General features: G+C 42.0%; 1 protein-coding gene across 2 annotated transcripts in view; it reads right to left on the reverse strand.

Moving 5' to 3' along the window:
* Nucleotides 1-1,259: 1,259 nt before the first annotated feature.
* The window catches only part of ZPBP2 (zona pellucida binding protein 2), a 32,549-nt gene continuing 19,176 nt past the window's right edge, over nucleotides 1,260-14,632 (reverse strand). Inside the window, exon 8 of one of the 2 annotated variants that reach the window (XM_054671544.2) lies at nucleotides 1,260-2,000. In XM_054671544.2, the coding sequence (XP_054527519.1) occupies nucleotides 1,846-2,000 (155 nt within the window). In that variant the 3' untranslated portion in view covers nucleotides 1,260-1,845. The remainder of the gene's footprint in view (nucleotides 2,001-14,632) is intronic. The other variant, XM_054671545.2, reaches the window with a different exon arrangement.

Below are 14,632 nucleotides of genomic sequence, written 5' to 3' on the forward strand. Positions count from 1 at the left end.
TGGTGGCAGGCACCTGTAGTCCCAGCTACTCAGGAGGCTGAGGCAGGAGAATGGTGTGAACCAGGGAAGCGGAGCTTGCAGTGAGCAGAGATTGTGCCACTGCACTCCACCCTGAGCGACAAAGCGAGACTCTGTCTCAAAAAACAACAACAACAACAACAACAAAAAACCAGAAAACATGAATAATCCTCTAAGAACAAAGGATACTCTATCAAGAACAAAATATTGGCCAAGCATGGTGGCTCACACCTGTAATCCTAGCACTTTGGGAGACTGAGGTGGGTGGATCACTTGAGGTCAAGAATTCGAGACCAATCTGGGCAACATGGTGAAGCCCGTGTCTACTAAAAATACAAAAATTAGCTGGGCATGATGGCGCATGCCTGTAATCCCAGCTACTTAGGAGGCTGAGGCATGAAAATTGCTTGAATCTGGGAGACAGAGGTTGTGGTGGGCCGAGATCACGACACTGCACTCCAGCCTGGGTGACAGAGTGAGACTCTTTCTCAAAAACAAACAAACAAAATATTCCCACAAAGAAAATTCCAAGCCCAGATGGTTTCTTCAGTTATACAATTAAGCATTTAAGAATAAGTAACTCTAATTTCACACAAACTTTTTCAGAGACACTTTCCAATTCATCCACAACACTAGCAAAACTTAACAAGAACAATAAGAGAAAGGAAAATGCAGGCCAGTCTCATTCGTGAGCTTAGATGAAAAAACAGAAAAACAAATCAGCAAACCAAATCACCGTAGAAAAAGAATAATATAAACTGGATTTATCTGGGATTTCAAGGCTGGCTTAACATTGAAAAATTAATGTAATTTACCACACTAGCAATTTAAGAAGAAAAATGATGGGATCATTTCAATAAAGACAAAAATGCATCTGATAAAATTCAATGTCCATTCACGATTAAAATTCCAAGAAAACTAGGAACAGGGCCAGGTGTGGTGGCTTACACCTGTAATCCCAGCACTTTGGGAGGCCGAGGTGGGCGCATCACTTGACGTCAGGGGTTCAAGACCAGCCTGGCCAACATGGTGAAACCCCATCTCTACAAAAATACAAAAATTAGCCAGGCTTGGTAGCAGGTTCCTGTAACCCCAGCTACTTGGGAGGCTGAGGTGGGAGAGTCGTTTGAACCCGGGAGGTGTAGGTTGCAATGAACCAAGATCACGCCATTGCACTCCAGCCTGGGGGACAGAGCCAGACTCCATCTCAAAAAAAAAAAGAAAAAAAAGAAAAGAAAACTAGGAACAGGAGGAAACTTCTTTAATCTGATAAGAGTATGTACAAAATATGTATAGTAAATATCATATTTATGGTAAAATGTTGTAAGCTTTCTCTCTGAAATCAGTAATAAGACAAGGATATTCACTATCACTGTCTATTTGACATTGTACAGAAGATCTAGCAAATGCAGTTAAACAAGAAAAAGCAACAAAATATGTAAGAATTATAAAATATTGCATTACTTACAGATGATCTAGTGTGTACATTGAAAATCCAGAAGATTTACAGATAAATTATGAAATTAATAATTTAACAATTTTGTAAAATCAATATATGGACCAGTTGTAATCCTATATATACCACTAACAAGTACAAAATGAAATTTGAAAAATACAATGATAATGGCACCAAAAATATGAAATATTTAGGAAAATGTTGAACTGAGGGTCTGAAAGAGCTGAAATACATTGTTATAAAATCTTACTGAGGCCAGGTGTGGTGGCTTACACCTGCAATCCCAACACTTTGGGAGGCTGAGGTGGGCGGATCACCTGAGGCTGGGAGTTCAAGTCCAGCCTGACCAACATGGAGAAACCCCGTCTCTACTAAAAATACAGAATTAGCTGGGCGTGGTGGCGCACATCTGTAATCTCAGCTACTTGGGAGGCTGAGGCAGGAGAATCGCTTGAACCCGAGAGGCAGAGGTTGTGGTGAGCCGAGATCGCGCCATTGCACTCCAGCCTGGTGACAGATCGAGACTCTGTTCGGAAAAAAAAAAAAATCTTACTGAGAGACCTTAGAAAAGACTTAAACAAAAGAAGAGATACTACATTGAAGGATTAGGAGACACAATATTGTAAAAATGTTAATTCCTCTCAGATTGATTTATGGATTCAGTACAATCCCAATAAAAATCCTAACAGTTGAGTGAGTGAGTGTGTGTGTTTGTGTGTGTGTGTTTATGTAGGTGTGTAATTTAATAAGCTGATTCTAAAATGCAAAGGGCAAAAACAGCTATGAGGCTCTTGAAGAAGAACAAGGTGGAAAGACTTGTTCTACCAGATCCAAGACTGATTTTGAAAGCTATGTTATTTCAGTGTGGCACTGAACAGGGATAGACAGAAAAACAATGAAAGAGAGATCTCAGAAATGGATCCCCATGTAAAAATGGACATTTGATATATGAGAAAAGTGTCACTGAAGATTAGTTAAGAAAGGCTAGACTTTTCAATAAACGGTGCCAAGACAACTGGATAAGCATGTAGATAAAAAATGAAATTTGGCTGGGCATGGTGGCTCACACCTGTAATTCCAGCGTTTTGGGAGGCTGAAGTAGGAGGTTAATTTGAGCCAGAAGTTTGAGGTTACAGTGAGCTATGACTGCTACTGCACTCCAGTCTGGGTGACAGAGTGAAACCCTGTCTCTAAAAAGAAAAAAAAAAAATGAGCCAGGTGTGGTGGCTCATGCCTGTAATCCCAGCACTTTGGGAGGCCGAGGTGGGCAGATCACCTGAGGTCAGGAGTTTGAGACCAGCCTGGCCAACATGGTGAAACCCCATCTCTACTAAAAATACAAAAATTAGCTGGGTGTGGTGGCAGGCGCATGTAATCCCAGCTATTCAGGAGGCTGAGGCAGGAGAATCGCTTGAACCTGGGAGGTGAAGGTTGCAGTGAGCTGAGATCACGCCATTGCACTCCAGCCTGGGCAACAGGTTGAGACTCCGTCTCAGAAAAAAAAAAAAAAAAAAGGATCCCTATCACACAGTATACATAAAAATTAAATTCCAGATGGGTTATAGATCTAAATTGAAAGGTAAAATGATAATTATATTAACATTAAAAACTTCTGTTCACAAGATATATGATAAAGAGGGTAAAAAGCCCACGGAGTGGGAGAAGATATTTAAAACACATGCAACTTACAAAGGGCTAGTATCCAGAATGTATAAGGAACTAATACAAATCAATAACAAAAAGATGACCCATTAGAAAAACAGACAAAATATTTGAACGGCACTTTCCATAAAGGAAAAACCAAATGGCTAACAAATGTATAAACTGATGCTTGACTCCATTACTAATCAGGGAAATACAAATTAAAACCACTATGAAATAACATTATTCCCTCACCGTAAAAGCTAAAAGTCTGACAATATCAAGTGTTGGTGAGCACCTGGACAAATGGGAACTTTCATACACTACTGCTAGGAAGGTAAACTAGTACAGCCACTTTGAATAACAGTTTGGCATTACAAATCAAAGATTTGCCTACCCTGTGTTCCAGAAATTCAACGTTGAGGTACAGACCCTAGAGAAACATATGCACATGTCGATCAGTGGGATACACTCTTAAGAAAGTTCTTTAGTAGAATGTCATCAACAGCCAAAAACTGGAAACAACTTGAATATTCACCAACAGTTGAATATGGATAAACAAACTAAGGTATATTCATACAATGGAATACTATACAGCAATTGATATAAATGAACTAAAACTACAGGAGATTAATCTTTGGAAAGAAAGTACAAAAGAATATATTCAATATTATTATCTCCACACAACATTCAAAAACAGTAACTATATTGTTTAGGGATCTACACTTTGGCGGTAAAATTCCAAGAAAGGTAAGGAAATAACTATTATGAAATCATCCTTTTTGGTGGAAAAGTGATATGATTAGGAGAATCATATCTGAAAGGGGTTGAGCATCTGAAAGGGGTGGGTTTCAAGAATGCTAACAATATTTTATTTCTTCACCTGGGTGGCAGGTAGCTCAGGAGTTTATTTGGTAATTATTCATTAAGCTACGGTTTTATATTAAATACACTTTTCTGTATCCATGATGTACTTCACAATATAAAAGGTGAAAAAACAAGAGAATGGTAATGCTTACTGTTCTATTTGAAGTTTTTTTGTGTGTTGTGGCAGTGTAAACCCCTCCTCCATCTGCTTTCTGAAATCTTTTCTCAAGTCTACCACCCATATCTCCAAGGGACAGAGTCCTAAGCTGCCATCTAGGTTACAGTGGCATCTAATGAAACAGTACAGTACTGTGCTGTACTGACAAAAGGGATGAGAAAATGGTCTTTGCTAAAGATGTACTGTACTAGAAAATGATAAGAGCCAGGGCCAGGCATGGTGGCTCACGTCTGTAATCCCAGCACTTTGGGAAGCTCAGGCAGGTGGATTACTTCAGGCCAGGAGTTCAAGACCAGCCTGGGCAAAATGATGAAACCCCATCTCTACTAAAAATACTAAAAATACAAGACTTAGCCAGGCATGGTGGCATATGCCTGTAGTCCCGGCTTCTTGGAGGCAGGAGGCTAAGGCAGGAGAATAGCTTGAACCAGGGGGGCAGAGGCTGCAGTGAGCCAAGATCATGCCACTGTACTCTGCCTGAGTGACAGAGTGAGACCCTGTCTCAAAAAGAAAAAAAGAAAAAGAAAATGATGGAGTCAGGACCAGAATCAGAAAGCCAGAGGCCTTCCCCTTCGATTGTGTGTTGCAGATGTCTTCCTCACTTGCTTTCTGTCACTCAGGGTAGACAAGCTTTGGGAGATGCTTTAGAAACCATTGGGGCCAGGCGCGGTGGCTCATGCCTGTAATCCCAGCACTTTGGGAGGCCGAGGCAGGCAGATCTTGAGGTCAGGAGATCAAGGCCAGCCTGGCCAACATGGTGAAACCCTCTCTACTACAAATACAAAAATTAACTGGGTGTGGTGGTGCGCGCCTGTAATCCCAGCTGTTTGGGAGGCTGAGGCAGGAGAATCGCTTGAACTAGGGAGTTGGAGGTTGCAGTGATCTGAGATCGCACCACAGCACTCCAGCCTGGTGACAGAGCGAGACTGTATCTCAAAAACAAAACAAGAAAACAAAACGAAACAAAAACATTTGATAGTAGGCTCAAACAAAGCTGGGCCATAAGGAAAGAAAAGGGAGGCACATGCACATATCTCCAGATTCAATTTAGTCTTTCCTCTCCATTTGAAATTTGGTTGACTTCCTTCCAAGTGAGCCACACTCCAGGAAACCCCAGAAATGAGGTAGGGTCCAGGAATCTAAATTGGAGCTGTTCAGTCAAAGCTGTGCGAACTACATCTGCAGAAAAAGGACTTCAAGCTCATTTGGACTGAAGTGTGCTTCCTCTGCTGTCTGCACTGCATGCAAAACCTGAATGATTGGTGTTACAAAGCTACTTTTGGCTGGCCGCGGTGGCTCACGCCTGTAATCCCAGCACTTTGGGAAGCCGAGGCGGGCAGATCAGGAGGTCAGGAGATTGAGACCATCCTGGCTAACATGGTGAAAATCCGTCTCTACTAAAAATACAAAAAAAAAAAAAATAGCTGGGTGTGGTGGCTACTGCCTGTAATCCCAGCTACTCGGGAGGCTGAGGCAGGAGGTTGCAGTGAGCCGAGATCGCATCACTGCACTCCATCCAGCCTGGTGACAAAGCGAGACTCCATCTCAAAAAAAAAAAAAAAAAAGCTACTTAAAAAATTTTTTTTATTTTTGCTTCCTGTTTCCTTATTTTCTAAACAGCTTCATTGCGCTTTATTTGATTCTAGATTCTGATACCAGATATCAATGTGTTGTTACCCTGGGATGATCCAAAGTGATAGCATAGCATCTGTTTATCAAACTCCACCTCATAGCTGAGTCCATTGCAAGCAGTCTTTGTAACATGAGATCACTCTGGAACTGTACTTTCTTTTTTATTATTTTATTTTTTTTTTGAGATGGAGTCTTGCTCTGTCACCCAGGCTGGAGTGCAGTGGCGCAATCTCGGCTCACCGCAACCTTCGCCTCCTGGGTGCAAGCGATTCTCCTGCCTCAGCCTTCTGAGTAGCTGGAATTACAAGCTCCTGCCACCACGCCTGGCTATTTTATTTATTTATTATTATTTTTAAATTTTGTTTTATTTTATTTTTAGTAGAGGTGGGGTTTCACCTTGTTGGCCAGGCTGGTCTCGAACTCCTAACAACAAATAGTCCATCCACCTCAGCCTCCCAAAGTTCTGGGATTATAGGCATGAGCCACCACGCCCAGCCTGGAACTTTACTTTTACACCAACCATGTTTCTACAACTGCAGGGGCCTTCAGACCTGCAAAACTCCTTATTGTGCCATAGCTGTCTAAAGCTATATTACCTCCTGGCAGCTACAATTCTCTGACTTAGGGAGAAACATAAAAGTTCTTTTTTTGACTAATTAATGTTCAATTCTGAGTAACGGATGACTGGTGAAATAAGCAGCTTGCTACAGTGAGACCCAGAATTTCCACTCTAGGCCACTGACATCTGCACAAACCTGGCAGTGATATAAACGTTTTTCCCCATTTATAACGTTACAAATATTTTTTCTTGAGATCAGGTTTTTGTTTTGACTGTCAAGCTTTCCACTCACAGAGCTAAAGGTAATCACACTAATCTGTCAGTTTATCTGTGCTCTTCTTTCTGAGGGACTGAAGAAGCTTATGAAACAAAAGGAGGAAGAAGGCAGGAAGGACCTTGAGACACATTTATCAGATGCATGGGTTGTGGGGTAAGGAAAGCTTGCCAAAGGGGAACACAGCTCAGGTGCAAATAAAGCAGCAATTTAAAGAGTAAAAGGAAACTGGAGGATGAAAAACAAAAGATAGAAGGAGAAAACAGCTTCCTGGCTTAGGAAAAAGAGAAATTCACAAACTCAACAGCAGTGCCTACATTCTGTAGGATTTTCTAAGGAGAGGGGAAGAAAAGTCAAAGCAGAATAACATCAGACAGAGGCCAGGCGCGGTGGCTCATGCCTGTAATCCCAGCACTTTGGGAGCCCAAGGTGGGCAGATCACCTAAGGTCAGGAGTTTGAGACCAGCCTGGCCAACATGGTGAAACTCCATGTCTATTAAAAACACAAAAATTAGCCATGTGGTGGCAGGCGCCTGTAATCCCAGCTACTCAGGAGGCTGAGGCAGGAGAATCACTTGAACCCGGGAGGCGGAGGTTGCAGTGAGCCAAGATTGTGCCACTGCACTCCAGCCTGGATGACAGAGTGAGACTCCATCTAAAAAAAAAAAAAAAAGAAAAGAAAAAAGAATAGCATCAGACAGGAGCAGGTGGCAATCTTTTGGAATGCAACGCCATCAGTAGTTTACCCTTTGACCTACACTGTAAGTTTTCCCTCAAGGGGTGGTTAAATTTTGTATTTGGTTGTATCTTATTTGCCTAACAGCCACTTCCCATTAAACTGCTTTGTTTGAGGAGCTCATGTGAAATGTTAGAAATAATTACTGGTGTTTAAGATAAAACTTACTATGAAAGACAGAATAGTTGGTAATGAAGAGAGCGTAGATACTGGAATATTCAATGTCAAGTCTGCCACATACCATCTATGTGACTTTTTGGGCAAATTACTTCCCTATTATGCCTCCGTTTTGATGTGTATCAAATGTGAATAATAAGAGTATCTGCCTCCTATGATGAATATGAGAACTACTGAATACATCGGAAACACTCTGTGCAGTTCCTGGCGTGTAGTTCTATATGTACACGTGTTCATTATAACGTGGGAGTACATGCAGCGTTTCTTTTTGAACTCCATAGGCATGTCTCTCTTTTTTTTTTTTTTTTTTTTTTGAGACGGAGTTTCGCTCTTGTTGCCCAAGCTGAGTGCAATGAGTGATCTCAGCTCACTGCAATCTCCACCTCCCGGGTTCAAGTGATTCTCTTGCCTCAGCCTCCTGAGTAGCTGGGATTACAGGTGCCTGCCACCAGGCCCGGCTAATTTTTTTTTTTGTATTTTTAGTAGAAACAGGGTTTCACCATGTTAGCCAGGCTGGTCTTGAACTCCTGACCTCAGATGATCCACCCGCCTCAGCCTCCCAAAGTGCTGGGATTACAGGCGTGAGCCACTGTGTCCGACCAGGCATCTGTCTCTTTAGGATGGTTGGGGTGGTAGTTCTACCTTCAAGAAGGAAACATTTCCTTCTTAGGGGGACATAATCACTTTAGAATCCTACCATTAAAATGTTCATACTCTCTTTCTCACTTTTATGAAGTTCTACTGTTTCAAAATGAGATGTGCTATTATGGAAAAGAATAATGCATTAGCCTATTTCAGGATAACCTAGTCATTAACCTGTGTGCCCAGTTCTTTTTATGCCGACAGAATAAAACTATCCAAACAACAGAGATTCATCCTCACTGGAATAGACACATATTCTGGATGTGGGTTTGCCTTCCCTGCTCATAATGCTTCAGCCAGCGCTGCCACCTGTGAACTCACAGAATGCCTTATCGACCATCATGGCATTCCACACTGCATTGTGTCTGATCAGGGAACTCACTTCACTGCAAAGGAAGTGAAGCAGTGGGCTCATGGCCGTAGAATTCGCTGGTCTTACTCCACTCCCCATCACCTAGAAGCAATTAGCTTAACGGAAAGGTGAAATGGCTCACTAAAATCTGTTACAGTGTCGACTGGGAGACAACACCCTGAAAGAAATGGGTTCTGCTTTACAGGATGCAGTTTAGGTTTTGAATCAGAGGCCACTATCTAGTGCTGTCTCCCTCATAGCCAGGATAGTCCAGGAATCAAAGAGTGGGTGTGGGAGTGCCTCCTGTCACTATTCCACCCAATAACCCACTAGAAGAATGTTCGCTCTCTATCCTGGTAACTTTGAGCTTTGATGGTTTGGAGATCTTTGTTCCCAAGAGGGGGATGCTTCCACAAGGAGACACCACAATGGTTCTTCCCTGGTTTGGAAGATGAGACCGTCACCTGGACATTTTGGGCTCCATATGTTGTTGAACTAAGCAGGGGAAAAAGGGGATGAGGTGAGAAAGGAGAGTTAATCTACTGGCTGGAGAGAATGATCCTGATGACCAATGGGAAACTGAGTTGCTACACAAGGGTAGAAAGGAGGACTATGTCTGGAACCCAGATTCTCTGAGGTACCTCTAGTTCTTCCATCTTCAATAGTAAAGGTTGATGGAAAACTATGTAGCAACCAAAAAACAGGTGTGGGGAGGAGAAGGGGTAAGAACAATAAAGATTCAGACACTTTGGCAATAAAATTTCAGTCATTCCACCACATAAAGAACCCACAGCAACTGAAGTTCTGACTGAGGGCAAGAATAATACGGAATTGGCTTCCCGCAGAAGGAAGCCATAGGTATAAACTACAACCTTAATGACCAATCACAGAAACAAAGTAGCTTTGCATATTTTCTCTTTGCTTCTTGTATTCACACCTTTATTTATTTATTTTGAGACAAAGTCTTGCTCTGTCGCCCAGGCTGGAGCACAGTGGCACAATCTCAGCACACTGCAACCTCTGCCTCCTGGGCTCAAGCGATTCTTCTGCCTCAGCCTCCTGAGTAGCTGGGATTACAGGTGTGTGCCACCACACCTGGCTAATTTTTGTATTATTAGTAGAGACGGGATTTCACCATGTTGGCCGGGCTGGTCTCTAACTCCTGACCTCAGGTGATCCACCCACCTTAGCCTCCTGAAGTGCTGGGATTACAGGTGTGAGCCACTGTGCCCAGCCAATACCTTTATTTTAATATGCTATCCTTCTTCTCTCTCCTTTCCATTTTTTAATATACAGATTGTTGGTAGATAATTTTACAGTTTAGTCTTTAGGTAAGAATATTCAGTGGAACTGTGACTGAATTTGAGAAGTATTTAAAATAGCAATAGAAACAATGACTGTTGGGACTACGTATCTTTACATTTTGGGGAAACAGCAAGTACTTTTAAGATGGATAGATGTATCTTCTTAGAATATAAAATTGTGGCCAGGTGAGGTGGCTCACGCCTGTAATCCCAGCACTTTCAGAGGCTGAGGCGGGAGGATCACTTGAGCCCAGGAGTTTGAGATCAGCCTGAGTTCTAGAGAGAGAACTTGTCTCCACCAAAAAATTTTAAAAATTAACTGGGTGTGGTGGCACGTGCCTGTAGTCCCAGATACTTGTGAGGCTGAGGCAGGAGGATCGCTTGAGCCCAGGAGTTCAAAGCCTGCAGTAAGCTATGATTGTGCCACTGCACTTTAGCTGGAGCAACAGAGACCTTGTCTCAAAAAATAAAAATTGTTTTGTCCATGAACAAGGGTTCAAATGTGTATAGAAAGGTGCATGTGGACGTCAAATAGCCAAAAGGTTAGACTGTGACAGTTAGCAACTTATTGTCTCTCAGCTCCAAATTCATCCTTTTTGCCTGCTCTATGAAAATGAATCTGGGCTCTGAAAATATTTTTCCTTTGCCAGCTGGCACAACAATGAACTGTCAGAAAGGGGTGCTGGAGAGACACTGTAGGTTCTGAGTTCTTGCTTTGGCAGGCTCTGGTAGCATGTTCAACTTCTCCATTGTCCATACCCTGCAGTGCCTGGTGGCCAGCAGCATCACTGACAACTCCTCCTCCTTCTGTGGATTTATTTATTTATTTAGAGATGATGTATCACTGTTGCCCTGGAGTGCAGAGGCACAATCTGGCTCACTGCCATCTCTGTCTCCTGTCAGCTACTTGGGAGGCTGAGCGATTCTCCTGCCTCAGCCTCCCAAGTAGCTGGGATTACAGGCACCCACCACCACACCCAGCTAATTTTTGTATTTTTAGTAGAGACAGGGTTTCACTATGTTGGCCAGGCTGGTCTCGAACTCCTGACCTCAAGTGATCTGCCCACTTTGGCCTCCCAAAGTGCTAGGATTACAGGCATGAGCCACCACGCCTGGCCTCCTTCTGTGGTTTTATGGCAGAGTGTCTCTAGTGAGAAACTTCCCTATGTACAGCTTTTCCTGGCACCGCAGAGGGTGGGTCTCTGACAAGTTCTAGAGAGTGTATTTTTAGCACGACAATGACTTTTCTTCCATCTGGTGACCCATGGTTATGCTCATTTTAACAAGCTGGACCTCAGCCCTAGGGGATGGTGGATTTTCTTAGACACTCTCAGTCCTAGTGGTATTGCCTTAAAAATATATGTATATCTGTTATTCCTCTATTCTTTAGAGTTCTCCTTACATCTTACTAGGCAATTCCTTATTATTCCAATCCCTTGTTACATTTAATAATTCCTCATATTAAACTTCCTCTAATCAAATTACTGTGTATTTTCTGTCTCGAGATTGGACCCTGACTGATGCACATACAGTTAATAGATGGAAAATAATACATATTGCCATATTAATGTAGTGGAATAGAGGAGGAATGGAATCAAATCTTCATGTGTTAACAGAATTTTTAAAAATATGGGTAAAGAAAGTTGCAAAGCATACGCATTACACCTTTGATGTAAAAATTAAAAGATTAAAAAACTTAAGGCCGGGCGTGGTGGCTCACGTCTATAATCCCCAGCACTTTGAGAGGCCGAGGTGGCAGATCACCTGAGGTCAGGAGTTCGAGAGCAGCCTGGGCAATACAAAAATTAGCTGGGCATGGTGGTGCGCCCCCTGTAATCCCAGCTACTCAGGAGGCTGAGGCAGGAGAATCGCTTGAACTTGGGAGGCGGAGGCTGCAGTGAACTGAAATCATACCACTGTACTCCAACCTGGGCAACAAGAGCAAAACTCAGTCTCAGAAAAAACAAAAACAAAAACAAAGACAACCCCCACCCAACAACAACAAAAAAACTTACATGGGAGGGATACCTACCAATTTCAGAGTGGTGATTAATTCTTGGGGGGGGGATAAGAGAATAGTGGTAGAAGAAAAGTATAAAGAGGCTTTAAATGAACCTGTAATGTTTTGTTTTTAAAGAACTGAAGTAAACAAAAAACTGTAAGAATATAATGAAAATGAAAGGCAAGAGTCCATAATCTGCAACTGAAACAATTTGGCAGAAAAAGGTCAGCCTAGATTACATTTGGACATCTTCTCTTCTGGATATTCTGAGCAGGTTAATACACAGGTAACCTAAGAACACATATCTTGGTAAGAATTTCAGGATAGTCTGCTTTGCAGCTGATAAGAAAGCCTAAGGTAAGATAAAAATGTCCAGTGACAACACACAGGCTCTTACAAGAGATTTTATTAATCATTGATTAGAAAGGTACATAAACTGTTAGCCTTTTATTCCCCAATAATACCTCTGATAGGCTAGCTAATATGTCCATAGAGGCTAAATGTTTGTGCTCTTGAAAGTTTGTAATCAGTGATTTTCTTATACTTCAATAAACTAATGCTTTCACATACGACCAGAAAATTTTACTAAATCTGAACTAAGTAGATCCATTAGTTTTTCTAACTGCTTCAGACAGAAACATTTACAATACATGAAGATATGGCACCTGCAGTTCAAAGCATTAAGCTATTAACACCACATACATGCCAAAATGGTTGTTGAAACAAGCAAATGAAAACCAAATGTTCATTAGTTTATTGTTAATAATACACTAGTGTTGGAAAACACTCTTGCAGAAGTACAAAATACAAAATTCTCAATACTGACTCTTTTGGTAGGTACAATCCTGTGAAATGTGACTTCTAAGTACTACAAATGTACACACACAGAATCAAGATGAAAAAGAGGGAGGCCAGGTGCGGTGGCTCATGCCTGTAATCCCAGCAATTTGGGAGGCCAACGTGGGTGGATTGCCTGAGCTCAGGAGTTTGAGACCAGCCTGGGCAACACGGTGAAACCCCAACTCTACTAAAATACAAAAAATTAGCCAGGCATGGCGGCGTGCGCCTGTAATCCCAGCTACTCGGGAGTCTGAGACAGGAGAATCGCTTGAACCCGGGAGGTGGAGGTTGCAGTGAGCCGAGATTGTGCCACTGCACTTCAGCCTGGGCAACAGAGGGAGACTCCATCTCAAAAAAAAAAAAAAAAAAGGGAAAGGGTGGGATTTTTTTCAGCAGCAAATTGTAGGAATGCTGTTACACCTTCTGTTTCCATTGAATAAGTCAGAAGATATAATAACTTTGTTGCCATTTTAGGGCTTTGTGTCTCTGCTAATGAGATAAAGAATATTACATTCATTTAATTTTGTTGTTAATGGGTTAACATTTGCAAAATATTAATTCAACACAAGCTTTTAATTCTACTGTGTTATAATATTTAAATAGTTTACTATGGATCGGGGTTAGGGGATGGAAAAAGTGTGAATCAATGTATCAAGGGGCAAATATTATCTCTCTCTCTCTCTCTTTTTTGAGACAGAGTTTCATTTTGTCACCCAGGCTGGAGTGCAGCGGTGCCACGATGTCAGTTCACTGCAACCTCAGCCTCCCAGGTTCAAGCAATTCTCATGACTTAGCCTCCCAAGTAGCTGGGATTACAGGTGTGTGCCACCACATCTAGCTAAATTTTTTTTTTTTTTTTTTTTTTTTAGTAGAGATGGGGCTTCGCCATGTTGGCCAGGCTAGCCTCAAACTCCTGGCCTCATGTGATCCGCCCACCTTGGCCTCCCAAAGTGCTAAGATTACAAGCGTGAGCCACCATGTCTGGCTTTTTTTTTTTTTTTTTTTTTTTTTTGAGACAGGGTCTCACTCTGTCGCCCAGGCTGGAGTGCAGTGGTGTGATCTTGGCTTGGCTCATCGCAACATCTGCCTCCTGGGCTCAAGCGATCCTCCTACCTTAGCCTCCCAAGTAGCTGGGACTACAGGTGTGTGCTATCACACCCAGCTAATTTTTGAATTTTTCTGTAGAGACAGGGTTTCATCATGTTGCCCAGGCTGGTCCTGAACTCCTGGGTTCAAACAATCTGCCTGCCTCAGCCTCCAAAAGTGCTGGGAGTACAAGCATGAGCCACCATGCCTGGCTGCAAATATTCTCAAGATTCAAAATAAGTAGCAAGTAGGATATAACCACAAGTTTACCTCTGAATGCAGACTCAATTTAATCAGTTCAATTACTTATTACAGCTATAATGCATAGAAATGTGGGGGGCATTCAAAGGTTAGTATGAGGAAGTTCCTGCTCACAGGAGTTTATTCTAGTAGGGGATGGTGGGGAAAGGATACAGAAGATAGAAAAGACATTAAACCTAGATTCAGTGCTGGAAGAGATATTATGGATTTAATATAATCCTTTCATTTTACAAATAATGAAAGAGGCTTAAAAATGTTAAATGACCAGTCTGGGCAACAGAGTGAGGCCTCATCTCTACAAAAAAAATTTTTTTAATTAGCCAGGTGTAGTGGCACATGCCTATAGTCCCAGCTACTCCAGAAGCTGAGGCAGGTGGATTGCTTGAGCCCAGGAGGTCAAGGCTGCAGTGGGCTGTGATCACACCACTGCACTCCAGCCTGGGCAAGGCAGCAAGATCCTGTCTCAAAAAAAAAAAAAAAAAAAAGAAAGAAAAAGAAAAAGAAAAAAGAAAAAAAGTAAATTGTAACAAAAATGTGGTTGCATGTTAAAATTAGCAGTAGCAGACAATACATTTATGGAAGAAATTGATCAGTGTGGGTAGAAGTG

The sequence above is a fragment of the Pan troglodytes genome, chromosome 19 (assembly GCF_028858775.2).
Source record: "Pan troglodytes isolate AG18354 chromosome 19, NHGRI_mPanTro3-v2.0_pri, whole genome shotgun sequence".
NCBI classification, from domain to species: domain Eukaryota; kingdom Metazoa; phylum Chordata; class Mammalia; order Primates; family Hominidae; genus Pan; species Pan troglodytes.